Source organism: Suncus etruscus, chromosome 19 (assembly GCF_024139225.1).
Source record: "Suncus etruscus isolate mSunEtr1 chromosome 19, mSunEtr1.pri.cur, whole genome shotgun sequence".
In the NCBI taxonomy this organism is placed as follows: Eukaryota; Metazoa; Chordata; class Mammalia; order Eulipotyphla; family Soricidae; genus Suncus; species Suncus etruscus.
This window is the reverse complement of record NC_064866.1, coordinates 9,426,149-9,452,342: the sequence shown is the minus strand read 5'-3', so window position 1 is coordinate 9,452,342 and position 26,194 is coordinate 9,426,149. Positions and strand designations below refer to the sequence as shown.

At 45.5% G+C, this 26,194-nt stretch overlaps 1 protein-coding gene across 1 annotated transcript; it reads right to left on the bottom strand.

Annotated features, from left to right (window-relative positions):
- Positions 1-6,093: 6,093 nt before the first annotated feature.
- BCAS2 (BCAS2 pre-mRNA processing factor) lies at positions 6,094-25,524 on the bottom strand. The gene is made up of 7 exons (XM_049765805.1): positions 25,412-25,524; positions 24,596-24,688; positions 19,576-19,646; positions 16,999-17,160; positions 13,652-13,702; positions 10,993-11,073; positions 6,094-6,408 (listed from the first exon to the last, which is right to left on the bottom strand). The coding sequence occupies exons 1-7, from the start codon at positions 25,502-25,504 to the stop codon at positions 6,282-6,284; spliced, it is 678 nt and encodes a 225-aa protein (XP_049621762.1). The 5' UTR covers positions 25,505-25,524; the 3' UTR covers positions 6,094-6,281.
- Positions 25,525-26,194: the final 670 nt, after the last annotated feature.

Here is a 26,194-nt window from a genome sequence, read left to right as displayed (position 1 = left end):
GGAATGACCTCAGCAACCCTCCCTAACAAATTTCTAAATGGCTTTTCTGCTAAGAGCATGGCTCTTTTTCAGTTCAAAAGCACCAGAGTGGGTGGGAGAGAAATTGTAGGGGTGAGCTTGCTTTGCATGAGGCTGACCCAAATTCAATCCCTCAACACTTATAGATGTGGCCCAAATCTTTCATTTCCTTCCAAGAAACAAATAATATTCAGTGCTCAGTGAAATTACCAAGTTTAAACGCTGAAAGTAGACGGATTACACTGCACTAAGTGAGAGATAGAACAGTAGTAGGGTGTTTGCCTTGCCCGCTGACCCCAGGACCAATGGTGGTTTGAATCCCAGCATCCCATATGGTCACCCGAGCCTGCCAGGGGCGATTTCTGAGCACAGAGCCAGGAGGAACCCCTGAGCATCACCGGATATGACCCCAAACCAAATAACAACAAAAATTCATGTGAAGGGAAGCATGCATTGAACATGCTGGATCTGCAGCTGACATATTGCCAAAGAATAAATTATATCCTGTGCTGTGATGATGTAGTCAGTAATAATGAATACTTGAAGAAAATAGCAAAGTAGTAATTATACCAATTAGGATTGGTTAGTTGGTATTAACATAAGAAGATGTGCTCATTTTACTATAGTCTCTTATGCCACAAGGATGGCTGATATAGTAAGAACTATGATTATCCTTTTTTTTTTTTTTTTTTTTTTTTTTTTGGTTTTTGGGCCACACCTGGCATTGCTCAGGGGTTACTCCTGGCTGTCTGCTCAGAAATAGCTCCTGGCAGGCACGGGGGACCATATGGGACACCGGGATTTGAACCAACCAACTTTGGTCCTGGATCGGCTGCTAGCAAGGCAAACACCGCTGTGCTATCTCTCCGGGCCCAATTATCCTTTTTATAGTGAATTTGGACAAATACTGGGAGTTTGTACTACTATTCAGGATGAAATTTTATATTTCTCATTTTGTTTTTGCTTTTCAACCCTCGTATGAAAGAGAACATTTTATTTATCTTGATTTATTTATTTTGGTTTTTGGGCCACACTCAGCAATGCTCAAGGATTAGTCCTGGCTTTGCACTAAGAAATCACATCTGGGGGCCGGAGAGAAAGCATGGAGGTAAGGCATTTGCCTTTCATGCAGAAGGCCCGTGGTTTGAATCCCGGTGTCCCATATGGTCCCCCGTGCCTGCCAGGAGCAATTTCTGAGCATAGAGCCAGGAGGAACCCCTGAGCACTGCCGGGTGTGACCCAAAAACCAAAAAAAAAAAAAAAAAACCAAAAACAAATCCGGCATCCCATATGGTCCTCCGAGCCTGCCAGGAGTGATTTCTGAGCATAAAGCCAGGAAGAACCCCTGAGTGCTTCCGGGTGTGACCCCAAAACCAAAAAAACAAAAAATCACATCTGGTGGCCTCAGAGGATTAAATGGGATGCTGAGAATCAAACCCAGGTCATTCAGGGGCAAGGCAATCTCCTTGCCCACTGTACTATCACTCCAGCCCTACCCAAATAGAACATTATACCGAGAAGTGACTAGCCTATATTTAAAAGATATCAAATGGGGCCGGAGAGATAGCACAGAAGTAAGGTGTTTGCCTTGCACGCAGCCAACCCAGGTCTGACAGTGGTTCGAATCCCAGCATCCCATATGGTCCCCGAGCCTGCCAGGAGCGATTTCTGAGTGTAGAGCCAGGAGAAACCCCTGACTACTGCAAGGCATGACCCACAAACAAACAAACAAAATATATCAATTTTATTATAGCTGATCATAGAGTATCTAAAACTATGAGCCTCAAACCTTGTCACTAGAGATGTTTATTTTTCTTTTATTTTTTAGGTTTTTGGGCCACACCCAGTGGCGCTCAAGGGGTTACTTCTGGCTATGTGCTCAGAAATCGCTCCTGGCTCGGGGGACCACATGGTACACCAGGGTATTAAACCCAGGTCCATCCTGGGCAGTCGCGTGCAAGGCAACGACCTACCACTGTCCTATTGCTCTGGCCCCTAGACATATTTATTTTTCTTGAAAAAAAAATTCAGATTTGAACCATCACCACTAAGAACTATGTCTAATAGGATCATGACAATTGGGCTTAATGACTAGCTACAAATTGCTAGCTTCCATGTCTTCTAGTAGCTTTGTGCTTCCTTATCAAATGTTTCCTTGCACAAGCCTAGAACTCGTAGTTTACAATCAGGGGACTTCAGGAGAATATGCAACTTCATAATTTCTCACACCCGCCAGGTTTATTTATTTTTTCATAAATTACTTTATTTAAAGAACATGTGTTAACATTGTTGCTCATAATACACTAGTTCTAAGACCAATCCCACCAGCAATTTAAAATTCTCTGTACCAAAAAACAAATATTCTCTGTACCACTGTCCCCAGATTCTCATCCATTGCCAATCCTATTCTGTCGGCAGGTATGAAATAATATATCTTATACTGCCTGTTTACAGGTAAGTGGTAATGAAATTATGAAAAAAAAAAGTGCAGCAATAAGGAAATTTGTGAAAATCAATATATCTCATAATAAGGTCTTTGAGTCATGGTTAAAAGATTTGTGAAGTGAGGCCAGAAGATAGCACAGCAGCAGGGGATTTGCCTTGCATGCAGACTACCTGGGACAGACCTGGGTTCAATCCCTGGCATCCCATATGGTCCCCCGAGCCTGCCAGAAGCGATTTCTGAGTGAAGAGTCAGGAGTAACCCATGAGTAATGCTGGGTGTGGCCCAAAAACAAACAAACAAAAAACAACAACAACAAAGAAAACAAAAGAAAGATTTGTAAAATGATTTGTTGTTAATTTCTGTGTTTTGTTTCTGAACATTAGGAGGCTTTAGAGTCACTGAAGTTTAAATTGGTGTGTTCTTATAGCGATGGCTAGTGAAAGCCATCACTGTGTTGTATGATCACACGGATAGCTGCACAGTCCAGAAATTACAAGCTCTTTGGGAGGTATTTCAGCTTTTGTGGGGTGTGATTTTGGCTGCCAGGGTTTCTGTAAGTGAAAGTGGGGACCAGGGCCAGAGTGATAGCACAGTGGTTTGACATTTGCCTTGCATGTGACTGACCCAGGACCGACCTGGATTTGATTCCTGGTCCCCTGAGCCTGCAGGGGTGATTTTTGAGCGAAGAGCCAGAAGTAACCCCTGAGCGCCACCTGCTGGGTGTAATTCAAATACAAAACAAAACAAAAACAAAAACAAAAAACCCACCCCCAAAACAAACAAAAACAGAGTGGGGACCAAGAAGAAGGTGAAGAAAATAGCAAAAAAAAAAAAAAAAAAAAGTCAGCCCAAATACTAGCATACCTGCAATCTTCAGTTGCGTGACCAGTGTACTTCCACTGTGCTATCACTCAGGCCCCAGGAAAGATTTTGTGTGTGTGTGTGTGTGTGGGGGGGGGGGGTGTTGGGCCACATCCGGCAGCGCTCAGAGGTTACTCCAGGCTCTATGCTCAGAAATCGCTCCTGGCAGGCTGGGGAGACCATATGGGATGCTGGGATTCGAACCACTGACCTTCTGCATGCAAGGCAAACGCCTTATCTCCATGCTATCTCTCCGGCCCTGAGATTTTTCTATTATGCTTGTTCAGTTCTTTTTGTCCCTAGTATCAGTTGTTCAATTTCAGAGATGGGGTGCCAGGCCAGAGAGATGTACAGTGGGTGTTACTTGTCTTGTGTGCAGCTGATCAGGTTCAATCCTCAGTACCTCATAAGGTTCCCCAAATCCCACAAGTACAATATGCCTTGAAACAGAACAGACTGACCTGCTATGGGAAATATTAGCCATGTTCTACCTTCAGGGTTTAGTTACTATAATCAATAGTTATTAACTTATTGTCTTAGTTTCATTTTGATGCTAAAGCAAATGACATTATTATTATTATTTATTTTTATTATTGAATTTTGGGTCATACCTGGTGACACGCAGGGGTTACTCCTGGCAGGCTCGGGGAACCACATGGGATGCTGGGATTTGAACCACCATCTGTCCTCTATTGGTCAAGCACAAGGCAAACACTTTATAGCTATGCTATCTCTCCAGCCCAGCAAATGACCATTTTTGTTTGTCTTTGGGCCACACATGTTACATTCAGGGGTTACTCCTGGCTATGTGCTCAGAAATTGCTCCTGGCCTGAGGGACTATATGGGACGCTGGGGATTGAACCCAGGTCCAACCTGGGTCAGGCAAATGCCTTACCACTGCGCTATCACTCCAGCCCCATCGATTGGCTTTTTATAAGAATTAGCTGCCTCTATTAAGGATGTATGGGTAAAATTCTGGATAGCGTTTCACCAATCTCCTTGGAAAAGTGTTTGGTTTTGGGGCCACACCGGCAGTGCTCAGGGGTGATGCTCAAGGGACATATGGGATGCCAAGGATGGAATCCAGGCCAGTTGCATGCAAGGCAAGTGTCCTACCTATATTTTACACTAGCCACCAATCCTTGGAATAGTTTAATAATTTTCTTGTGTTGCTTTCTCAGAGCACTTTACCCAGGAGCTAGCTGCATAAAGATAACTCTCTAGGAACTGGCAGTACGTAGGACAGAGTCTAATTGTCCCAAGTCACAGTGGAGAGTGGTCATTTCCAAGGTTGCTAGTATTCCAGAGGTAGCAGCAGGAAGCAGATGCCTGGAGGGAGTCCTGCCCATCAGGTTATTGCTGACAAATGCAAAATTCACCCAGCTAGCTGGACAGCTGTTACTGGTACAAGCACCCATTTCTGCAGGCACTGCCCTTCAACAGGACAGCGGTGTCACATTAGCTATCAGCTACCAGTAATTGAATCTTGGGCCAGTAAGACCTTGGTGCTATAAAAGCTACGGGCATGGGCCAGAGCAGTGGCGCAAGCAGTAAGGCATCTGCCTTGCCCACGCTAGTCTAGGAAGGACCATGACTTGATCCCTGGCGTCCCATGTGGTCTTCCAAGCCAGGAGCGATTTCTGGGCACATAGTCAGGAGTAACCCCTGAGCGCTGCCCAAAAGGCATTCTTCTACCCTCTTCTTTTTTTTTGGTTTTTGGGTCACACTCCTGGCTCTGTGCTCAGAAGACGCTCCTGGTAGGCTTGGGGGGACCACGTGGGATGCTGGGATTTGTCCTGTGTTGGCCACATGCAAGGCAAACACCTTACTGCTGTGCTATCATTCCGGCCCCTCTTCTACCCTCTTTTTTGTTGTTGTTATTTTTGGGCCACACCTAGCAAAGCTGAGGTATTACTCCTGGCTCTGCTTTCAGAAATATAACTCCTGGAGGGGATTGGGGAAATAGGAGGTGCTGGAGAAGGAATCCAGGCTGGCCTCTTGCAAGTAAAGTGTCTTAACATTGTACTATTGTTCCAGTCCCTGTTTCAGATCTTTATTCCTCCAATAACAGGATCTTGGGGCCGGGCGGTGGCGCTAAAGGTAAGGTGCCTGCCTTGCCTACGCTAGCCTTGGACGGACCGCGGTTCGATCCCCCGGTGTCCCATATGGTCCCCCAAGCCAGGAGCGACTTCTGAGCGCATAGCCAGGAGTAACCCCTGAGCGTTACTGGGTGTGGCCCAAAAACCAAAAAAAAAAAAGAGCTGAATTTGGGGCCGGGTAGGTGGCGCTGGAGGTAAGGTGTCTGCCTTGCAAGCGCTAGCCAAGGAAGGACCGCGGTTCGATCCCCCGGCGTCCCATATGGTCCCCCCAAGCCAGGGGCGATTTCTGAGCACATAGCCAGGAGTAACCCCTGAGCGTCAAACGGGTGTGGCCCAAAAACCAAAACAAAAAAACAAAAAAACAAAACAAAAAAAAACAACAGGATCTTGCTGCTGTTGTTTTTTCGGACAGGGGCTGGAGAAACCACACAGATAAGGCCCTTGCCTTCCATGTAGTTGACCAGAGTAGTTTGCTATCTTGTCCCACAAAATCACTGAATATTGCTGGGTGAGGCCCCAAACCTGCTCCCAAAACAAAAAAATTGATTCTATGATATAAAGTTGGTTTAAAACACATTTACTTTGAAATCACCGAAATTTTAAGGCTCAAAGCCTCATCCTGGAAAACAAAAACATAAGCAAACAAAAACAACCAAAAGAAACAGAAATCAAATTCAAGTTTTTATATCTGCTAATATAAAACCGGAAAGTAACAGTTCACACATCTCTTGGTTTCGAAACATTTAACAGTTGTGCTTTCCACAAGACTCTGTTGTTCTTCACAGCCCAGATCTTTCCTTGGTCTTCTAGGAAAGCAGGAACGTGGATTTCTCTCAAGACAAATTCACTTGTCTTCTCAGAAATCTTGCCGGATGTTTTCTTTGTTTGCTTCTCCATGCTGCTGCTTCATTTGAAAGACTTCATTTTCTAGCTGTACTATAGTCCTTTCAATCTCATAGTTCTTACTTACCAGAGAGACCCAACTACGGAAGCAATAAAAAACGAAACACGGTTTGAAATTTCTCAACGAAGAGATTACTGTACGTAAACTTTCAGCTTGGGCTGTAATAGCAACTTTCAGGGTTTTTCTGTTTTATTTTGGGGGCCTATGGAGTGAACCTGGAGCAGAGAGCCAGGAGTTAAGTCCTGAGCGAAGTGGGGGCAGCCCAAAAACCAAGGGGTGGGGGGAAAACTGGAGCATATCTTTGTATGCATGTTGGAGCCCAGGATTTGAGCTTATGCACAACATGGTTCCTTGAACCTTGCTAGAACTAATCAGGAGCACTAAGCTGGGAGGAATCTCAGTATTGTTGTTGAGTGTGGCCTCCTCCAAATAAAATAAAAAAGGATGTCAGCGAAGAAGAAAAAACAGAAATGCATTATTAAGGAAATTTGGAGTCCTCCTCCTACAAGAATCAAAAAACATGTTGGGAGGCCATGCCTTACCCTGTCTGCTTATTGGCCAGATCCAGATTTATTTTATTTTACTTTTTAGTTTTTTTTTGGGTTATACCAGGCAGCACTCAGGCATTCCTCCTGGCTCTACGCTCAGATATTGCTCCTGGCAGGCTCGGGGGACCATATGGGATGCTAGGATTCAAACCACCGACCTTCTGCATGCAAGGCAAACACTCCACCTTCATGCTATCTCTCTGGCCCCTGGATTTATTTTATTCTTAAAGGATGTAAAACAAGCAATGAAAAATCTTGGGTATATTAGCCTAGCCTTGCAGTTGAAAACTGGGGCATTCTTAGGAGGGGCAGGCCAAGTCCCTTCCTTGTGGAAGCCTTGATAGCATCCACAAACCATAATCTCTGGGGCCGGAAAGCTAGCACATCGGTAGGGAGTTTGCCTTGCACACAGCCAATTCAGTATGGACGGTGGTTCGAATCCCAGCATCCCATATGGTCCCCCAAACCTGCCAGGAGCGATTTCTGAGTGCAGAGCCAGGAGGAACCCCTAAGTGTCACCGGGTGTGGCCAAAACAAAACAAAAGGTTATAATTTCTACTATGCCAGTGTCCCAACTTTGCTGCTTTACTACTGATCTCTGCCTAACTGGCCAGAAACTCCAGGTTCACTGGTAGTTGGGCTGAAATCTCCAGGGCTCTGTCAGACTGTGGGCAGTGCCTACTCCCCTCTCCCACCTTTTCATACTTCTATAACCCTTGGTAGTCACAGCCACACCCCATAGCTGCAGCCATATCAGCCACGGAACAGAAAATTCTTTTTTTTTTCTTCACACCCAGCGGCACTCAGGGGTAACACTCCTGGCTCTGCACTCAGAAATTGCTCCTGGCAGAAACGGGGGACCATATGGGATGGTGGGATTCGAACCACTGTCTTTCTTAGATGGGCCATGTGCAATGCAGATGCCCTATCGCTGTGCTAGCTCTCTGGCACAGAACAAAGAATTCTTGGTACATGCATGGCAGCACAAAACGACACCTCCAAATTTTTCAATACTGACATCCTAATAGTAACACACCAAACTTGATGTCAAAGTAGCATCAAAGCCACATAAGGATAACAAAACCAGTAATAGAATTAGTAACTAGCAACAGCTTAGCAAACCTTTACCAGTGGTCCTCAAACTATGGCCCATGGGCCACATATTGTATTTGTATCTGTTTTGTTTCTTCATTGCAAAATAGATATATGCAGTGTGCATAAGAATTCGTTCATAAGTTTTGTCTTTACTATAGTCAGACCCTCCAATGGTCTGAGGACAGTGAACTGGCCCCCTGTTTAAAAAGTTTGAGGACCCCTGCTAGACAATGACAAGGATTGCACTGCAATATAGTAATTTTCACAAATTTTCTTTTCTTGTAGTTTTTTCCCCGATTAATTCCTTTACCACTTAGTTATAAACAAGCTATTTAATGTCAATTATTTCGTGTCTGCCAAGGGGGCATGCTTGGGAATGGGTGGGAATCCAGGGACAATGGTGGAGGAATTTTACACTGGGTGAGATTGGTGTTAGAACATGGAACAGCAGGAATAAATGTATTATGAGCAACTATGTAAACCACAGTGATTTGTCCCTCATCCATAAACTTTTTTTTTTTTTGGTTTTTGGGCCACACCCGTTTGACGCTCAGGAGTTACTCCTGGCTATGCGCTCAGAAATCGCCTGCCCCTGGCTTGGGGGGACCATATGGGACGCCGGGGGATCGAACCGCAGTCCGTCCTACGCTAGCGCTTGCAAGGCAGACACCTTACCTCTAGCGCCACCTTCCCGGCCCCATCCATAAACTTTTATGCCATAAAACTTTAATAAAAACAAGAAAGGTTGGGGCTGGAGAGATAGCACAGCGATAGGGCGTTTGCCTTGCATGCAGCTGACCCAGAACAAATCTTGGTTTGAGTTCCAGCATCCCATATGATCACCTGAGTCAGTCAGGAGCGATTTCTTAGCATAGAGCCAGGAATAACCCTTGAATGCTGCTGGGTGTGACCAAAACAAAACAAAACAAAAACAAACAAACAAAAACCAAGAAAGGTGAAACAGAGTGGAGGAGAAAGACACATATGAAATGATGGGAGAGAGGAGCTAAGGAAGTGTCAGATGCACTGGTGGTGTTAAGAAAGGACAGAACTGGGCCCGGAGAAATAGCACAGCAGCATTTGCCTTGCAAGCAGCTGATCCAGGACCTAAGGTGGTTGGTTCGAATCCCAGTGTCCCATATGGTCCCCCGTGCCTGCCAGGAGCGACTTCTGAGAATAGAGCCAGGAGTAACCCCTGAGCACCGCCAGGTGTGGTCCAAAAACCAAAAACCAAAAAAGAAAGGACAGAACTGGGACGAGAGAGATAGCATGGAGGCAAGGTGTTTGCCTTGCATGCAGAAGGGCAGTGGTTCGAATCCCGGCATCCCACATGGTCCCCTGAGCCTGCCAGGAGCAATTTCTGAGCAGAGAGCCAGGAGCGCTGCCGGGTGTGACCCGAAAACCAAAACAAACAAACAAAAAAGAAAGGACAGAACTAAATGTCCAAGCTAGAGTCAACAACAATGAAATCATGAAACTCTAACACCCAAACTTTAAAATGTGTCTGTTTTGCTGGCAGGCTGGGGAGGGGATGGTGGCATAGGACTCTGGGAATATTGGAGGAGGGAGGCTAACACTGGTGGTGGGTGTGGTCCTGAAATACTGTATGTCTAAAACCCAATTATGAATAACTTTTAAAATCACAATCATTTAAATAAAAAATTAAAAAAGAAAACAAAGCAAAAATCCAAAACTCAAACATAAAAAAACTAAGAAACAAAAATGGGTTGGCCAGGGGATAATTCAGTGGCTTAGAAAATGTCAGCCTGGCAAGTTCAGGCGGGGAGTCCTGATGCTGGCATGGCAGGGCTCTGCTGTCTGTGACCTGTCACCTTAAGCAATTTTTGGTTTCCTCACAGCTAGGTGTGGGCTCTATACTCCAAGGGTACCAGTAAAAGATGGGTGAACCTATTCCCAGAAAAGGGGATCCCTCAGTGGTACGTGCACAACTGAAGAAGGCAGACCCTAACAAGGAAGCCCCAGTCAGCACAGAAACAGTAAGGGAAGGAAAAGGTGGAAAAGCAAATGTCTTATGTCCTATTTAAGGGAATAAAAATGAATGAAAACTGCAACTCTTTTTTTTTGTTTGTTTCTGTTTTTGTTTTTTGTTTTTGGGCCACACCCGGCGGTGCTCAGGGGTTACTCCTGGCTGTCTGCTCAGAAATAGCTCCTGGCAGGCACGGGGGACCATATGGGACACCGGGATTCGAACCAACCACCTTTGGTCCTGGATCGGCTGCTTGCAAGGCAAACACTGCTATGCTATCTCTCCGGGCCCTTTTTTTTTTTTTTTTTTACCAGGGTTTCGAATATTGATAATTATCGTTTTCATCACTGGTCTCTTCCCCTTCTCTGAAAACTGCAACTCTTTTTTTTTTTTTTTTTTTGGTTTTTGGGCCACATCCAGAGGTGCTCAGGGGTTACTCCTGGCTGTCTGCTCAGAAATAGCTCCTGGCAGGCACGGGGGACCCTATGGGACACCGGGATTCGAACCAACCACCTTTGGTCCTGGATCGGCTGCTTGCAAGGCAAACACCGCTGTGCTATCTCTCCGGGCCCGAAAACTGCAACTCTTAAGAATGAATCCACTTTCTGGTTTGGTTTGTTTATAAGCCCAAGGCTTTAGAAGAACACCCTTAAGGGGAAGGGGAAGATCAGAGACAAAACCTGAGATGCCCACTGAAATGCCTTACTTCGTCTTCTATTTCTTGTGGCACAGGCACTAGAACCCAGAGCTCTACGCCTCAGAGAACCTGGGTTCAATCCCTGGCGTCCCATATGGTCCCTTGAGCCAGAGCAATTTCTGAAAGCATAGCCAGGAGTAACCCCTCAGCGTCACCGGGTGTGGCCCAAAAACAACAACAACAAAAAAGTCTATGCAGAATGATGGAGATATGTCAAGGGTACAGAAATTACATGAACAGGAACTGGAGTTTGAAGTTCTATTCTGACTTATAAGTCCTCACCAATGTACTGAGCACTGTAAAGAATAGTAAAATAATGAAACGGTGGATACTCACTTGGACTCCATTTCTCTTAATTTAGACCCAGCTGTGAGTTGCATGTTTTTCCGCTGCCAGTTTAAATCTTGAATATGCTTCCTGGACAGAATTATTTATACAACAAATGCATTTTAGCAAGAGAAAAATCAACAGATCATCAATCAATACATGCTTAAGTCCTTGAAAGCAGCAGTTATATACTAATTCCAGGAATTAACTTTCTCCCAGTTTCTTTTTTTTTGTTTGTTTGTTTTTTTTGTTTTTGGGCTACACCCGGTGACGCTCAGGGGTTACTCCTGGTTCTGTGCTCAGAAATCACTCCTAGCTTGGGGGACCATATGGGACTTGAACCGTGATCCATATGGGGATTGAACCGTGATCCGTCCTAGGTCAGCTACATGCAAGGCAAATGCTCTACGGCGGCTGTACCACCCTCCAACCCCTCCCACTTTTTTTAAATTTAAAAATCTCCTAAACAGAGGCCAAGGAAACAGCTTACCTGGCTGAGGTTAGGAGCCAGAGATATATGGTATTGAACTGGCATGTAGCTGACCCAGGTTTGATCTTTGGCACCCTGTGTGGTTCCCGAGCCCTGTCAAGGGTGATCCCTGAGCCAGGAATAAGCCTTAGCACTGGGGTATGGCCCCAAACAAACAGAAAGGGCAAAAGAGCTTTGTGTTCCGGAAGCCCAGGTTCAACTCCCGACACTGCACATGACCCAAGCACGGCAGGGAATGGCCCGGAAACAAAACGAGGGGCCCAGTGAGAGAGAGTACATAGTTTTTTTTTGTTTGTTTGTTTTGTTTTTTGGGCCACACCCGGCAATGCTCAGGGGTTACTCCTGGCTGTCTGTTCAGAAATAGCTCCTGGCAGGCACGGGGGACCATATGGGACACCGGGATTCGAACCAACCACCTTTGGTCCTGGATTGGCTGCTTGCAAGGCAAATGCCGCTGTGCTATCTCTCCAGGCCCGGGTTCACTTTTTAATACTCAGTTTTGAAGCACCCACTGTCAGTTCAATTTCTGACACAGCATGCATCTGGCCCAGGTTTGCTTTCTGGAAACAATGATTGAGCACAGAGCCAGGAGTAAGCCCTGAGCACAGCCAGGTGTGACCCCCAAACAAACAATCCTCTTATGTGACCAAAGAAGGCAAGAAAAACTTTCATCCGCATAGAATTTCACAAGGGCTGGAGATATAGTATAGCAGGTGGGGCATCTGCTTGCACGTGGCAGTCCTGGGTTTGTTCCACCAGGAGTAACTGCTGAGCTCTGCTGAAGGTGGTCCCCAAAGGCAAAACAAGAGGGCCAGAGAACTAGTAGAGTGGGGCAAGTGCCTGCCACGCATACGTAGGGCGACCTGGGCTTGGTCCCCAGCAGGCCGTATGGTCCTCTAAGCCTGCCAGGACTAGTTTCTGAGAGTAGAGTGAGGAGGAGACCCTGAACATCGCTGGATGTAGACTAAAATCCAACCCCCGCCCCCCAAATAGAACACAACAATTCCATAAGACATGCTCATGAAAACACAGATCCAAACATACATTAAAATCAGAGGTGCCAGGGGCCAGAGAGAAAGCATGGAGGTAAGGTGTCTGCCTTGCATGCAGAAGGAAGGCAGTTCAAATCCTGACATCCCATATGGTCCCCGAGCCTGCCAGGAGTAATTTCTGAGTGTAGAGCCAGGAGGAACCCTTGGGCGCTGCCGGGTGTGACCCCCCCCCCCAAAAAAAAAAAAAACCCAAAATCAGAGGTGCCACATGTGTAGCTTCCCACTAATAACTATTCAGTTTTTGAGGGGTATTCTTCCAGCCTCTTGGCTATATATGCATACATAGCAAGAAACCAATCTAAGTCACATGAGCAGTGCTCAGAGAACTCAGGCTTCCTTACACAGAGCAGACACGGCAGGGCCTGATTCGTGGGAGATCATTTGCCTTCCATATTCGAGGCCTTAAGTTCAATTTATGCTTTTCATTTGTTTTTTCTGAGGTGCAGGAAAGACTGTATTCAAAGGGTTTCAGCAAGAAGCAGCAGGAGGAGACATGGCAGAGAGAGGTTAAGATCGATTTGTTTTTCTTTTGGTTCGGGGCAACACCTGGAGTTGTGCAAGGGTTATTCCTGACTCTGCACTCAGGAAATCACTCCAGGAGTTGTTTGGGCTCCATAGAGAGTGCAGGGGATCAAATCTGGGTCAGGTGCGAGTGCCAAGGCAAATAAATGCTCTACCCACTGTACTATCAGTCTAATAGCCCCAACCTTTCCCCCAGATACCATACAAAATTCCCCAAATAAAAATCAACAATGTGGGCCAGAGAGACAGCATGGAGGTAAGGCGTTTGCCTTTTATGCAGAAGGTCATTGGTTTGAATCCCAGCATCCCATATGGTCCCCCGAGCCTGCCAGGAGCGATTTCTGAGCGTGGAGCCAGGAGTGAGCGCTACCGGGTGTGATTCAAAAACCAAAAAAAATTCAACAATGTGCTGCACCTCTGGAAGTATCTTTTTACTGTCTGAAAATGTATATATTCAAATGACCTGGTTGAGATCTCTTTCTCCTCCACTGGGTGTAGGGCGATCCAACGCCAGATCCACTACAGGCTGTTTGTTGGCTTTACTGTACACTCTACTAAAAACTGTTATTTGATTTTTATTCTAAAGAGGGGAAAAATATTTTACCTTAACTTCTGGAGCTCCTTCTGCGCATGTTCAATCATATGAACGAGATTTCTAAGAAATAAAAGACAAAATACTCATGTTACAGAGCTACAAGTAAAAGCAAACATTCAGGGGCCGGGAAGGTGGCGCTAGAGGTAAGGTGTCTGCCTTACAAGCGCTAGCGTAGGACGGACCACGGTTCGATCCCCGGCGTCCCATATGGTCTCCCCAAGCCAGGGGCGATTTCTGAGCTCATAGCCAGGAGTAACCCCTGAGCGTCAAATGGGTGTGGCCCCCAAAAAAAAGTATAAAAAAAAAAAAAAAAAAAGCAAACATTCAGTTGATAAAAGTACTTCTTTCTTTTTGTTTTTATTTTCGGGTCACACCTGGCAGCTTTCAGGGGTTATTCCTGGCTCCACGCTCAGCAATCAAATCGCTCCTGGCAGGCTCGGGGGACCACATGGGATGCCGGGATTCTAACCTCCATCCTTCAGCGTCTAAGGCAAACACCCTACCGCTGCGCTCTCTCTCGGGCCTGATACAAGTACTTCTAAGAAATAGTTCTCCTTGATCTCCCTGTGTCAAACAGCCCATGATTCCACAAACATCAGTGGATTTAATTCTCAGGAATGTTAGGCGTGATTATCCACAACCCATACACAAGGAAATTAAGCTCGCAAAGATTAACTGGGTCAAGGTAACACAGGTGTTACAGCTGCAGTCTGTCTATAGCTGCTATCCACAGTAAATGCTCGAAGAGCCAGGTACTTTGTTGATATTTTGATTTCTTAAACTTTTTTTTCTTTTTTTTTTTTTTTTTTGTTTTTTTGGGCCATACCCAGCGATGCTCAGGGGTTACTCCTGGCTGTCTGCTCAGAAATAGCTCCTGGCAGCACGGGGGACCATATGGGACACCGGGATTCGAACCAACCACCTTTGGTCCTGGATCGGCTGCTTGCAAGGCAAATGCCACTGTGCTATCTCTCCGGGCCCGATTTCTTAAACTTTTACTGTCTTTTTTTTTTTTTTCATAAAGAAGCTAGAAAGGGCCAGAGAGATAGCATGGAGGCAGGGCATTTGCCTTGCATGCAGAAGGTCTGTGGTTCGAATCCGGAATCCCATATGGTCCTCCGAGCCTGCCAGGAGCGATTTCTGAGCGTAGAGCCAGGAGGAACCCCTGAGTGATGCTGCGTGTGACCCAAAAACCAAAAAAAAAAAAAAATTGCTCCTGGCAGGGTTAGGGGAAAATACCAGATGCTAGGGATCGAACCCAGGTCTGTCTCGGGTTGGCAGCGTACAAGGCAAACAAACACCCTATCACTGTGCTATCATTCCCCGCCCCCCCCTTTTTTTTTTTTAACAATTTCCTAATAAAAACACACACACACACACACACACACACACACACACACACACACACACAAACACAGTGCCAGCATACATTATCCTACAGTGTTGAGTGAACTTTTCTTGGTATTTGGTGTTCGGGATCAATCCTGGTCAATTTCAGAGGATGCTGGGGATCAAATTTGGGTTGACTGCTGCAAGGTCAATTCTTTTTTTTTTTTTTTTTTGAGCCACACCTGGCAGTGCTCAGGGGTTACTCCTGGCTGTCTGCTCAGAAATAGCTCCTGGCAAGCACAGGGGACCCTATGGGACACCGGGATTCGAACCAACCACCTTTGATCCTGGATCGGCTGCTTGCAAGGCAAACGCCGCTGTGCTATCTCTCCGGGCCCGCAAGGTCAATTCTTACATGCTGTACTATATGCTCCAGTCCCATGGGATCCACTATCTCTACCTCAGAATCAATAGTTTCCTGACTTATCTTGTAATTCAAATTTCTTGCTTGTAATGGGGCTGACAAAATAGCATGGAGGTAAGGTGTTTGCCTTGCATGCAGCAGGCGGTGGTTCGAATCCCAACATCACATATGATCCCCCGTGCCTGCTGGGGGCGATTTCTGAGCCAGGAGTAACTACTGAGCACTGCCCGGTGTGACCCAAAATCCCAAAACAAAACAAAACAAAAAATTTCTTGCTCGCTAATATGAGTTACTCAATCTCTACTACTAAATTCCTTTAGACTAAATATAAATCAAGACTCTTTCTTTTTTTAGGTTTTTGGGTCACACCCACCAGCACTCAGGGGTTCCTCCTGGTTCTACGTTCAGTAATCGCTCCTGGCAGGCTCGGGGGACCATGTGGGCTGCCGGGATTCGAACAACTGTCCTTCTGCACGCAAGACAAATGCCTTACCTCCATGCTATCTCTCCAGCCTATGCTATGTTTTTGACATTGTAATGAGGTTCAGTGGTCTTTTCTCCCGAAATTCTTGGGATTTTAGGATTCAAAGATGCCAGTCATAAATTTTTACAAATAGGGAATCAGAACTAAATAAAACTAAAGATAGGGCCTGAGTGATAGTGAGCTTGTCTTGCAAGCAGCTAACCCAGCACTTTTTTTTTTTTTTTGGGTTTTTGGGTCATATCTGGCAGCACTCAGGGGCTACTCCTGGCTCTATGCTCAGAAATCACTACTGGCAGGCTCGGAAGACCATATGGGATGCCGGGATTCGAACCACCGTCACTCAGCATGCAAGGCAAACACACTACCTTCAATGCTATCTCTCCGGCCCCTAACCCAGCAAATCTGATCCCTAGCACCACATATGGTCCTCAGCCCAGTAGGAGTGATCCCTGAGTGAAGAGCCAGAAGTCAGCCCTGAACACTGCTGGATGGGGCACCCAAACTGAAACAAAAATCGGGTAAGAATTTAATCTACATACTCATCTGCATATTATTTCCCTTAGAAGAAATGGCACAGTATTTTCTAATTCATATTCAGAAGTCAGCTTACAGAACATACCACGAAATTGTTAATACAGACCTCCAGGGTAACTTGGGCATCAATTCAGGACTCTAGCCCAGTGTTACGCAAGTTAGATGGAAGTTATCGCTCCTGGCTCGGGGGACCATATGGGCCGCCGCTGGGGGAGTGAACTGTGGTCCATTCTAAGTCCGACTGTGCAGGCAAACAACCTACCGCTGCGTCACTGCTCCGGCCCCAGCTATTTAATTTTTTTGTTTGTTTTTGTTTTTGGGCCACACCTTTTTGACACTCAGGGGTTACTCCTGGCTATGTGCTCAGAAATTGCCCCTGGCTTGGGGAGACCATATGAGACGCCGGGGGATTGAACCTCGGTCTGTTCTACGCTAGGGCTTGCAAGGCAGACACCTTACCTCTAGTGCCACCTTGCCGTCCCCAGCTATTTAATTTTTAACCCAACTCCCCTACTCAACTTCCCACACTAAGAAAACCAAGCAAAGCTGTGGGTGAGTAGGTAGACTTTCACAAAGGCTTCTTACTCGTTATAGACTTTCCAGGCATTACATCCATGTTGCGACATCAGCTCGAGATTCTCAATGCGAACCGCCTGGTGCTCTAACTGGGCCATAGAATTGTTCACGCATTCTTGCCAGGCAGTGATGTCGTTTTTCTGTCCCGAGGAAGGGGCTGGAAGTTCATATCTGAAATGAAACAACAGTAGACTAAAACCACACACTTCTCTTCAAATGCCTAGAATTTGGCCAACCCAGGTTCGATCCTCAGGATCCCATACAGTCCCCAAGCCTGCCAGGAGTAACCCCCAGTGGGTGTGGCCCAAACCAAAAAAAAAATGTTCTGCATGTACTGCGGTTTAAATACTGCATGCTAACCGATTGCACCACTGGATCTCCAAACATCAAACACTGTTAAAGAGAAAACAAAACTCCAAAATCCTGGGTTAGCCAGGCGAAGGCAAATGCCCTACCCACCGTGCTATTGCTCCACCCTCTCAACTTGTGTTCGATCCTGAGCACTCCATATGGTTCCAGGAGTGATCCCTGAACATAGACAAGAGTCAGCCCTAAGCACGGTGGTGCTTATATATCACGGTGGTGATATGTTTTATTTTTTTTGTTTTTTGTTTTTGTTTTTTTGGGACACACCCGGCAGTGCTCAGGGGTCACTCCTGGCTGTCTGCTCAGAAATAGCTCCTGGCAGGGGACCATATGAGACACCGGGATTCGAACCAACCACCTTAGTTCCTGGATCAACTGCTTGCAAGGCAAACGCCACTGTGCTATCTCTCCGGGCCCATGATATATGTTTTTTTTGGATTTGTTTTTTGGGCCACACCCGGTAATGCCCAGGGGTTACTCTTAGCTATATGCTGAGAAATCACCCCTGGCTTTGGGGGAGCATATAGGACGCTGGTGTTCAAACCAAGGTCCATCCTAGGTCAGCTACATGCAAGGCAAATGACCTACCGCTATGCCATCGCTCTGGACTGATAATTTTTTTTGAGTTTTGGGCCACACCTGGCAGCACTCAGGGGTGACTCCTAGCTCTCTGCTCGGAAATCGCTCCTGGCAGGCACAGGGGAGCATACAGGATGCCAGGATTTGAGGCTGTGTGCAAGGCAAACGCCCTGCCACTGAAATATCTCTCTGGACCCTCAATAATAATTTCTTGATTTAAGCACTATCGTTACAGAAATGTTCATAGTTGGGTTTCAGTCACAGAATGTACACCACCCTTCACCAGTGCAACTTTTTCGTCACCAATGTCCCCCATTTCTCTCCTACTCCCACTCCCCCCCAGTACTGCCTGTCTCTGGGGAAGGCATTCTCTCCCTCTTTCCGTTCCTTTCTTTTCTTTTTCTTATTTTGTTTTTGGGCCACACCCAGAGGAACTCAGGAGTTACACCTGGCTCTGTGTTCAGAAGTCACTCCTGGCAGGCTTGGAAGGAACCTATGGGATGCCAGCAATCGAACCACCGTCAGTCCTGAGTTGGCCACGTGTAAGGCAAACGTTCTATCACTATGCTATCTCCCTTCCTTTCTGACACTGTGATTTGTACTATTGTCAATGAGGGGTGCCAGGCCTATCACTTATCACCCAGCACCCAGTTCTTGTCCAGAGTGACCAGTTCCAACTATCACTGTCATGGTAGTTGTTTGGTGTTCTTTGTGGCAAAACTTCCTATCATGGGCTGGTCCTCCCAGCCTCACTTCTATTGTCTATGGAGAATTCAGTTCTCTCGAACAACTCTAGTCCAGGCTGTGTATTATTTCTCCTATTCTCCTATTCTATTCATGGAGCAGAAAGAAACTTCCACTGTTAAATAATTTCAAATTCTCGGGCCCGGAGAGATAGCACAGCGGTGTTTGCCTTGTAAGCAGCCGATCCAGGACCAAAGGTGGTTGGTTCGAATCCCAGTGTCCCATATGGTCCCCCGTGCCTGCCAGGAGCTATTTCTGAGCAGACAGCCAGGAGTAACCCCTGGGCATCGCCGGGTATGGCCCAAAAACCAAAAACCAAAAAAAAAAAAAAAAAATCCAATTCTCTATTTCAGATAAAGTAGTAAAGATTCCCCAACTCCCCACCATTGCCCAAGGAAGGAGAAAATTTGTACTAAGGAGCAGGAAAAGGGAGAGAGGCCAGTGTCTTTCTATGTGTTACTCTCTTACTGATGTGTCCTGTGTAAGAGTAACTTGGGATCATTTTTTGTTTGTTTGTTTTGTTTGTTTTTGGGTCACACCCGGCAGCGCTCAGGGGTTACTCCTGGCTCTACGCTCAGAAATTGCTCCTGGCAGGCTCGGGGGACCATATGGGATGCCAGGATTCAAACCACCGACCTTCTGCATGCAAGGTAAACGCCTTACCGCTGTACTATCTCTCTGGCTCCACTTGGGTTTCAGTCTATGTAGGTGACTAATGAGGAATTCTCAAATGTAAATTCCATTACAATGCACTATTTCCCAATTGCTGTGGAGGACTATATAAAATAACAAACAGAATGCTTTAATGTGACCATTACAATTTTACCAATAAATTAAATTAAGTAAACAAATAAAAACAGCGATCTGAGCCCAGCTGAATCAAAAAGTAGGACTTACCGTTTCATGCTGAGCAATTCAATTGGTTGTCGGGCAGCCAATCTTTCGAATTCATTTCTCATTATGTCAGTCTGATGGACAGAGAAAAAACAATTACTTCCAAAGTCTTATCAGAAAATAGCAGTCACCGAACAAATGAGTTTATATTTTATATTAACCATTCTATGGAATAGTTTCTCCACACCCCATTCCCCGGTCTTCTCTTGGTTAAATGCCAAAAAAGGACATACATATGCTTTCCATATTCCAAAGGGCTCTGATGGCAGGGCAGGAGAGATGGTACAGTGGGACAAGATCTATACAATACAGATAGACTACTGCATGATTCCCATGTACCTCTGGAGTGCCCGAAAAGAGAAAAGGGGTTAGTCCATAGGCACTGCCACTTGTGATACCAAAACAAAAATAAATAAAACAAAAATTAAAAGGTCTACAGAAAAAAAATACTGCATCATTCTTCAGCATTGTAAACTATAAAACCTCAATAAAAAACAAAAACAAAAACAAAAAAAAATCAGCTTTGGGGCCGGGTAGGTGGCGCTGGAGGTAAGGTGTCTGCCTTGCAAGCGCTAGCCAAGGAAGGACCGCGGTTCGATCCCCCGGCGTCCCATATGGTCCCCCCAAGCCAGGGGTGATTTCTGAGCACATAGCCAGGAGTAACCCCTGAGCGTCAAACGGGTGTGGCCCAAAAACCAAAAAAAAAAAAAAAAAAACAAACCAAAACCTCAATAAATTTTTATATGTTTTTTTTTGGTTTTTTTTTTTTTGGTTTTTGGGCCACACCCGTTTGACGCTCAGGGGTTACTCCTGGCTATGTGCTCAGAAATCGCCCCTGGCTTGGGGGGACCATATGGGACGCGGGGGGATCGAACCGCGGTCCTTCCTTGGCTAGCGCTTGCAAGGCAGACACCTTACCTCCAGCGCCACCTACCCGGCCCCAAATTTTTATATGTTTTAATAAATGGAGCAATTCTCAGTCTCAGGCAGCATGTCAGAATAAGACAAGGGTTCTGAAACCATTTTTGTTTTCAGCCACAACACACCCTACCTTCCGTATAACGAATGAATATCTCAGTGGATATTCATTAAACTGTATTACCACCGAAGTTTTTCTTAACATTCAAAAGATAAACACAGGGTGGCTATTATGCTATAAAGACAAGATTATTTTTTCCAGAACAGTTTCTGCTCAGTTTTTCCTCAATAATCATTCTAAAACTATTAAAAGAAAGTCTGTATCTAAATACATTTACAAGAAACTTTCAAGGAAGCATTACAGTACTTAGCTCCCGTGTAAACATCATTACTTGGGTAATATTGAAAAAAAGTACAAGGTCTGTTTTTATTTTCTTTTGACAAGGAGAAAGCATTTTAGAAGAACATGTTTCTCTGACTTGAACTCTTTTGGGTCTGACTTGTGTCCAACCCTCTCCACATCACTGCAAAAACACATAAGCAACTTAAAAAAAAATGTTACTCTGAGATCGAAGCAACTCATATGGCTGACCCAGGTTCGATCCCAGCATCCCATGAGTTCTGAGTGCAGAGCCAGGATAATTCCTGAGTGACTTTGGGTGTGGCCCCAAAACAAAAAAGATTACTCTGGGCCAGGTATCATAGCAAACAGCCTTGTATGTGGCCAAGCCAGGTTTAATTTCCAGCATCCCATGGGGCCTCCTTGAGCCTGCCAGGAGTAATTTCTTTATTATTATTATTATTATTTTTGGTTTTTGGGTCATACCCAGCAGTGCTCAGGGGTTACTCTTGGCTCTATGCTCAGAAATCGATTCTGGCAGGCTCAGAGGACCATATGGGATGCCGAAATTTGAACCACCAACCTTCTGCATGCAAGGCAAACACCCTACCTCCATGTTATCTCTCCGGCCCCGCTTTATCACTATTATTATTATTATTATTATTATTATTGTTATTATTATTGCCAGGAGTAATTTCTAACTGCAAAGCCAGGAGTAACCTCTGGTCCCAAAACCAAAACAAACAAATAAAAGCACGTAGGTGCTTGCTGTGTGTGTGTGTGTGTGTGTGTGTGTGTGTGTGTGTGTGTGTGTGTGCGCGCGCGCGCGGTTTTTGGGTCGGTAGGTGTTTGCTGTGTGTGTGTGGGTGTGTGGGTGTGTGTGTGTGGTGTGTGTGTGTGTGCGGTTTTTGGGTCACACCTGGCAGTGCTATTCCTGGCTCCAAAACCAAAACAAACAAATAAAAGTGTTTATTCTGGGGCTAGAAATAAGTCAGCAGGTAGGTGCTTGCTGTGTGTGTGTGTGTGTGTGTGTGTGTGTGTGTGTGTGTGTGTGTGTGTGTGTGTGTGTGGTTTTTGGTGCCAGGGGTTATTCCTGGCTCCATGCTCAGAAACTGCTCCTGGCAGGCATGGGGGACCATATGGGATGCCGGGATTCGAACCAATGACCTTCTACATGAAAGGAAAACATCTTACCTCCATGCTATCTCTCCGGCCCCAGGTGCTTGCTTTTTATACAGTCAACCCATGTTCAATACTTGACATCCCAAATGGTCCCCTGAAGCTGCCAAGAATAATTCCTGAGTGCAGAAGTTACTCCCAAGAGTAATATCTGAGCATCATAGGTAGTGGCTCCCAAATAAACAAGTTATTTCTACTAGGCTTTATTTTAATAGCTACCTCTCCTTACTGTTGAGAAACAAGTTAAGGTCTCTCACGCAAAAGTCAAGTAATCTCCCATCGAGCTATCCCCCTACCAGGGATCTCAAACTCAATTTACCTGGGGGCCACAGGAGGCAAAGTCGGGGTGATCCTTGAGTGCAAAGTCAGTAGTAAGCCTTGAACATGGGGGGTGTGACCCAAACAACTAAAACAAAACAAAACAAAACAAGATTCCTCTAGGGCAGGGCCACAAAATGTTGTATGGGGGGCCGCAAACGGCCCTCGGGCCACGAGTTTGAGACCCCTGAGCCCAATAAATAAATAAATTAATTAATTAACTGTTACCTGTAATCAGGGGAAAACTCCAATCACATGTGAACTAAACTGTTTTAGAAATGGGTGCACATCTAGCCTTAACACTGAAATGGTAATAACTTGTTTATTTCAGGGCTCCTTAAATGTTTTTCAGTGGGAATTCCCTTTTGAGAAATGCAAAAAGGGGAATCTATTAGAAACACCATATTTGATTAATTCATTTTTGGTTCCTGTGTGATAACATTTTATTGTTGCCAAATCTGTCACCGAGGCTTACCTTCAGTGATGAGCAGGCTAGTGTTGATTCCTTTTGCCACTCACATACACAAGGTTAATAAGCTACTTTGATACCAAGGACGCCCTCTAGTGGCTCAATAACTTAGACTTTACACACAGACAATATATTCACCATTTACACACATACAACATGCACGGTGTGCTTATGTGTGTTAAAAGGGGAGAGGACACAAATTCTGGGCCTCAAAACCTGTGCTCTACCACTGAGCTACATACCCATCCCATAGCTAATATATTACAAAACAAGTTCATTTGTTTTAAACTAAAACTTATCAAGCTGGATCCCTTGAGAACTTATACAAGGAACTAGCATTGGGAAGGCATGCACACATTTTTGTACAGTAGGCTGTGGAGACCCATAAAGCCCTCCTGCGGGTCTCAGAGTAAGAAGCCCAGAAGAGGGAGAGGGCCTTGCCTGTTTTGCTGCTGTCAAAGAACAGCTAACTTGTACACATAACAACAAGGCATAAAATGGTTAGAAAGAGAGAGAATATTTGTGAGCTTTCATGTTTTTTTGTTTAGTTTGGTTTGGTTTTTGGGTCACACCTGGCAAAGCTCAGGGTCACTCCTGACTCTGTTCATTTCTTCTCCCTATTTTTTGATGGGGTTAAATGTTAAGTTCTGTCAGTAACTTGTATATCTTAGCTATTATCCCCTTGTCTGATGGGTATTGGGAGAATAGCTTCTCCCATTCTGTGGGTGGTTCTTGTATCCTGGGCACTATTTCCTTTGAGGTGCAGAAGCTTCTCAGCTTACTATAGTCCCATCTGTTTATCTGTTCCCACTTGTATGGAGAGTGCTGTTTCCTCCTTGAAGATGCCTTTAGTCTCTACGTCATGGAGTATTTTAACTACGTGTTGTTGTATATACCTGATAGTTTCAGATCTGATATCGAGGTCTTTTTTTTTTTTTTTTTTTTGGTTTTTGGGCCACACCTGGCGGTGCTCAGGGGTTACTACTGGCTGTCTGCTCAGAAATAGCTCCTGGCAGACACGAGGGACCACATGGGACACCGGGATTCAAACCAACCACCTTTGGTCCTGGATCGGCTGCTTGCAAGGCAAACGCCGCTGTGCTATCTCTCCAGGCCCTGATATCGAGATCTTTAATCCATTTGGATTTTACCTTTATACATGATGTTAGCTGGGGGGGGGGGGGTCTGAGTTCGCTTTTTTGCAAGTGGCTGACCAGTTGCTCCAACACCACTTGTTGAAGAGGCTTTCCTTGCTCCATTTTGCATTTCTGACCCCTTAAGGAAGATTAATTGATTGTATATCTGGGCCACACTCCTGGCTCTGTGCTCAGAAATCGCTCCTGGCATACATGGAGGACCATATGAGATGCTGGGATTTGAATCACCGTCCATCCTGGATCAGCTGCTTACAAGGCAAACACCCTACCACTGTGCTATCTCTCTGCCCCCCCCCCCTTATTTTGTTGCATGATTTTTGTATGTAGCAATGTTGCATGCTCACACAACTGATATTAAAGTGTATTTCCGGGGCCGGGTAGGTGGCGCTGGAGGCAAGGTGTCTGCCTTGCAAGCGCTAGCCAAGAAAGGACCGCGGTTCGATCCCCCCGCGTCCCATATGGTCCCCCCAAGCCAGGGGCGATTTCTGAGCACATAGCCAGGAGTAACCCCTGAGCGTCAAACGGGTGTGGCCCCAAAACCAAAAAAAAAAAAAAAAAGTGTATTTCCATGCCACTTCTCTGTAGTTAAGGCTCATTGGAATCCAGGTTCATCTACCACCTGAGACATCGAATCACCCTTACCTCGAAAGCAGAATAATCCGGAGCAGTCAGGTAGCTCAGGTAGTTCTTGGTGGGTCGGTAACGGCGGGTTTCCTCCTCCACCAGCGCTGCAGCCTAAGAAGAGATAATAATATGATTGAGGCTGGAGCAGTGACACAAGCGATAGGACATTTGCCTTGCATGTCCTAATATGGGATGAACCTGGGTTCGATCCCTGGTGTTTCATAGGGTCCCCCCAGCCAGGAGCAATGATTTCTGAGTGCAGAGCCAGGAGTAAATCCCCTGAGTGTCACCAGATGTGGCCCCAAAAAAGCAGAAAAGAAAAAAAATAGCAAAAGAGAAAAAAAAAAAAGAGATAATATCTTCATCATCATCATCATTCTGTATAATATATTATCTTTTTTGGTTTTTGTGTCACACCCGGCAGCATATTGATCACTATTACAATCATGTGATATTCATAATGCATTATCATAGATAGCGTATTCTAAATGCAGCATCATATCAATCACATTATAGCATCCTGATCAACATGATTATGTTATCTGAATGATCATAACAGATGCTGTCCCATGATGTATTTAACTGATCTGAATCATATCTGATTAAATAGATAACACAATGATCACTCTTACAATCCCATTATACTCATAATTCATTATCATAGGTAGCACATCTGTTTATTATCTATTGATCCTATTATGTCATTATGATTAGTACAATTCAATTGTGTCAAATGAATCATTCATTCTATTCTGCCTGGATGGGGGCAGCAATCTGGGGCGCCCCTCTCAACCCCCCCCAGGGATTTTGGGGACCCCAGACGCCCCCACTCACCGCCTCGCGCACGCCGGGCGCCTCGTAGCCCTGGTCGAAGTAGGGCAGCGCGTCCACCACCACCTCCCCAGCCACCAGCCCTGTGCCCGCCATGCTGGCCGCCCACCAGCCTTCTGCGCCTGCGCGGAGGCCGCCCACGCGCCGGCGCCTGCTGATGACGCCAACACGTCGACGTGCGACGCGCCCTGGCGCATGCGCAGTTGCGAGGTTAGAAGGCGCGCTTGCCCGCCTTTCCATCTTTGTTTTGGGCAGACTTGACAGCCTGGCTTGGCTTGCTGTCAATTGAGGCCTAGTTCCTATTTATTTTGTTGCTTTTGGCTGTTTTAGGGGTTTTGGGTCACACATTCAGTTTTTACACACTGCATTTGTTGCTATTAGGGTTTTAATTTTCACAGGCCTGCTGTCTGTCTGAAATTTTGCAAAAGATTTGGAAGCATTATTTTAAGAACTAGATCTAGGGATTGGTTTGATTGGTCTCTCTCCCCTACATTTATTTATTTATTTATTTATTTATTTATTTATTTATTTATTTATTTATTTATTTAGAAGTCCTGTTTTTTTTTTTTAATTTAGAAGTCTCTCGGGGCCGGGCGGTGGTGCTGGAGGTAAGGTGCCTGCCTTGCCTGCGCTAGCCTAGGACGGACCGCGGTTCAATCCCCCGGCATCCCATATGGTCCCCCAAGAAGCCAGGAGCAACTTCTGAGCGCATAGCCAGGAGTAACCCCTGAGCATCACAGGGTGTGGCCCAAAAAAAAACCAAAAAAAAAAAAAAAAAAAAAAAGA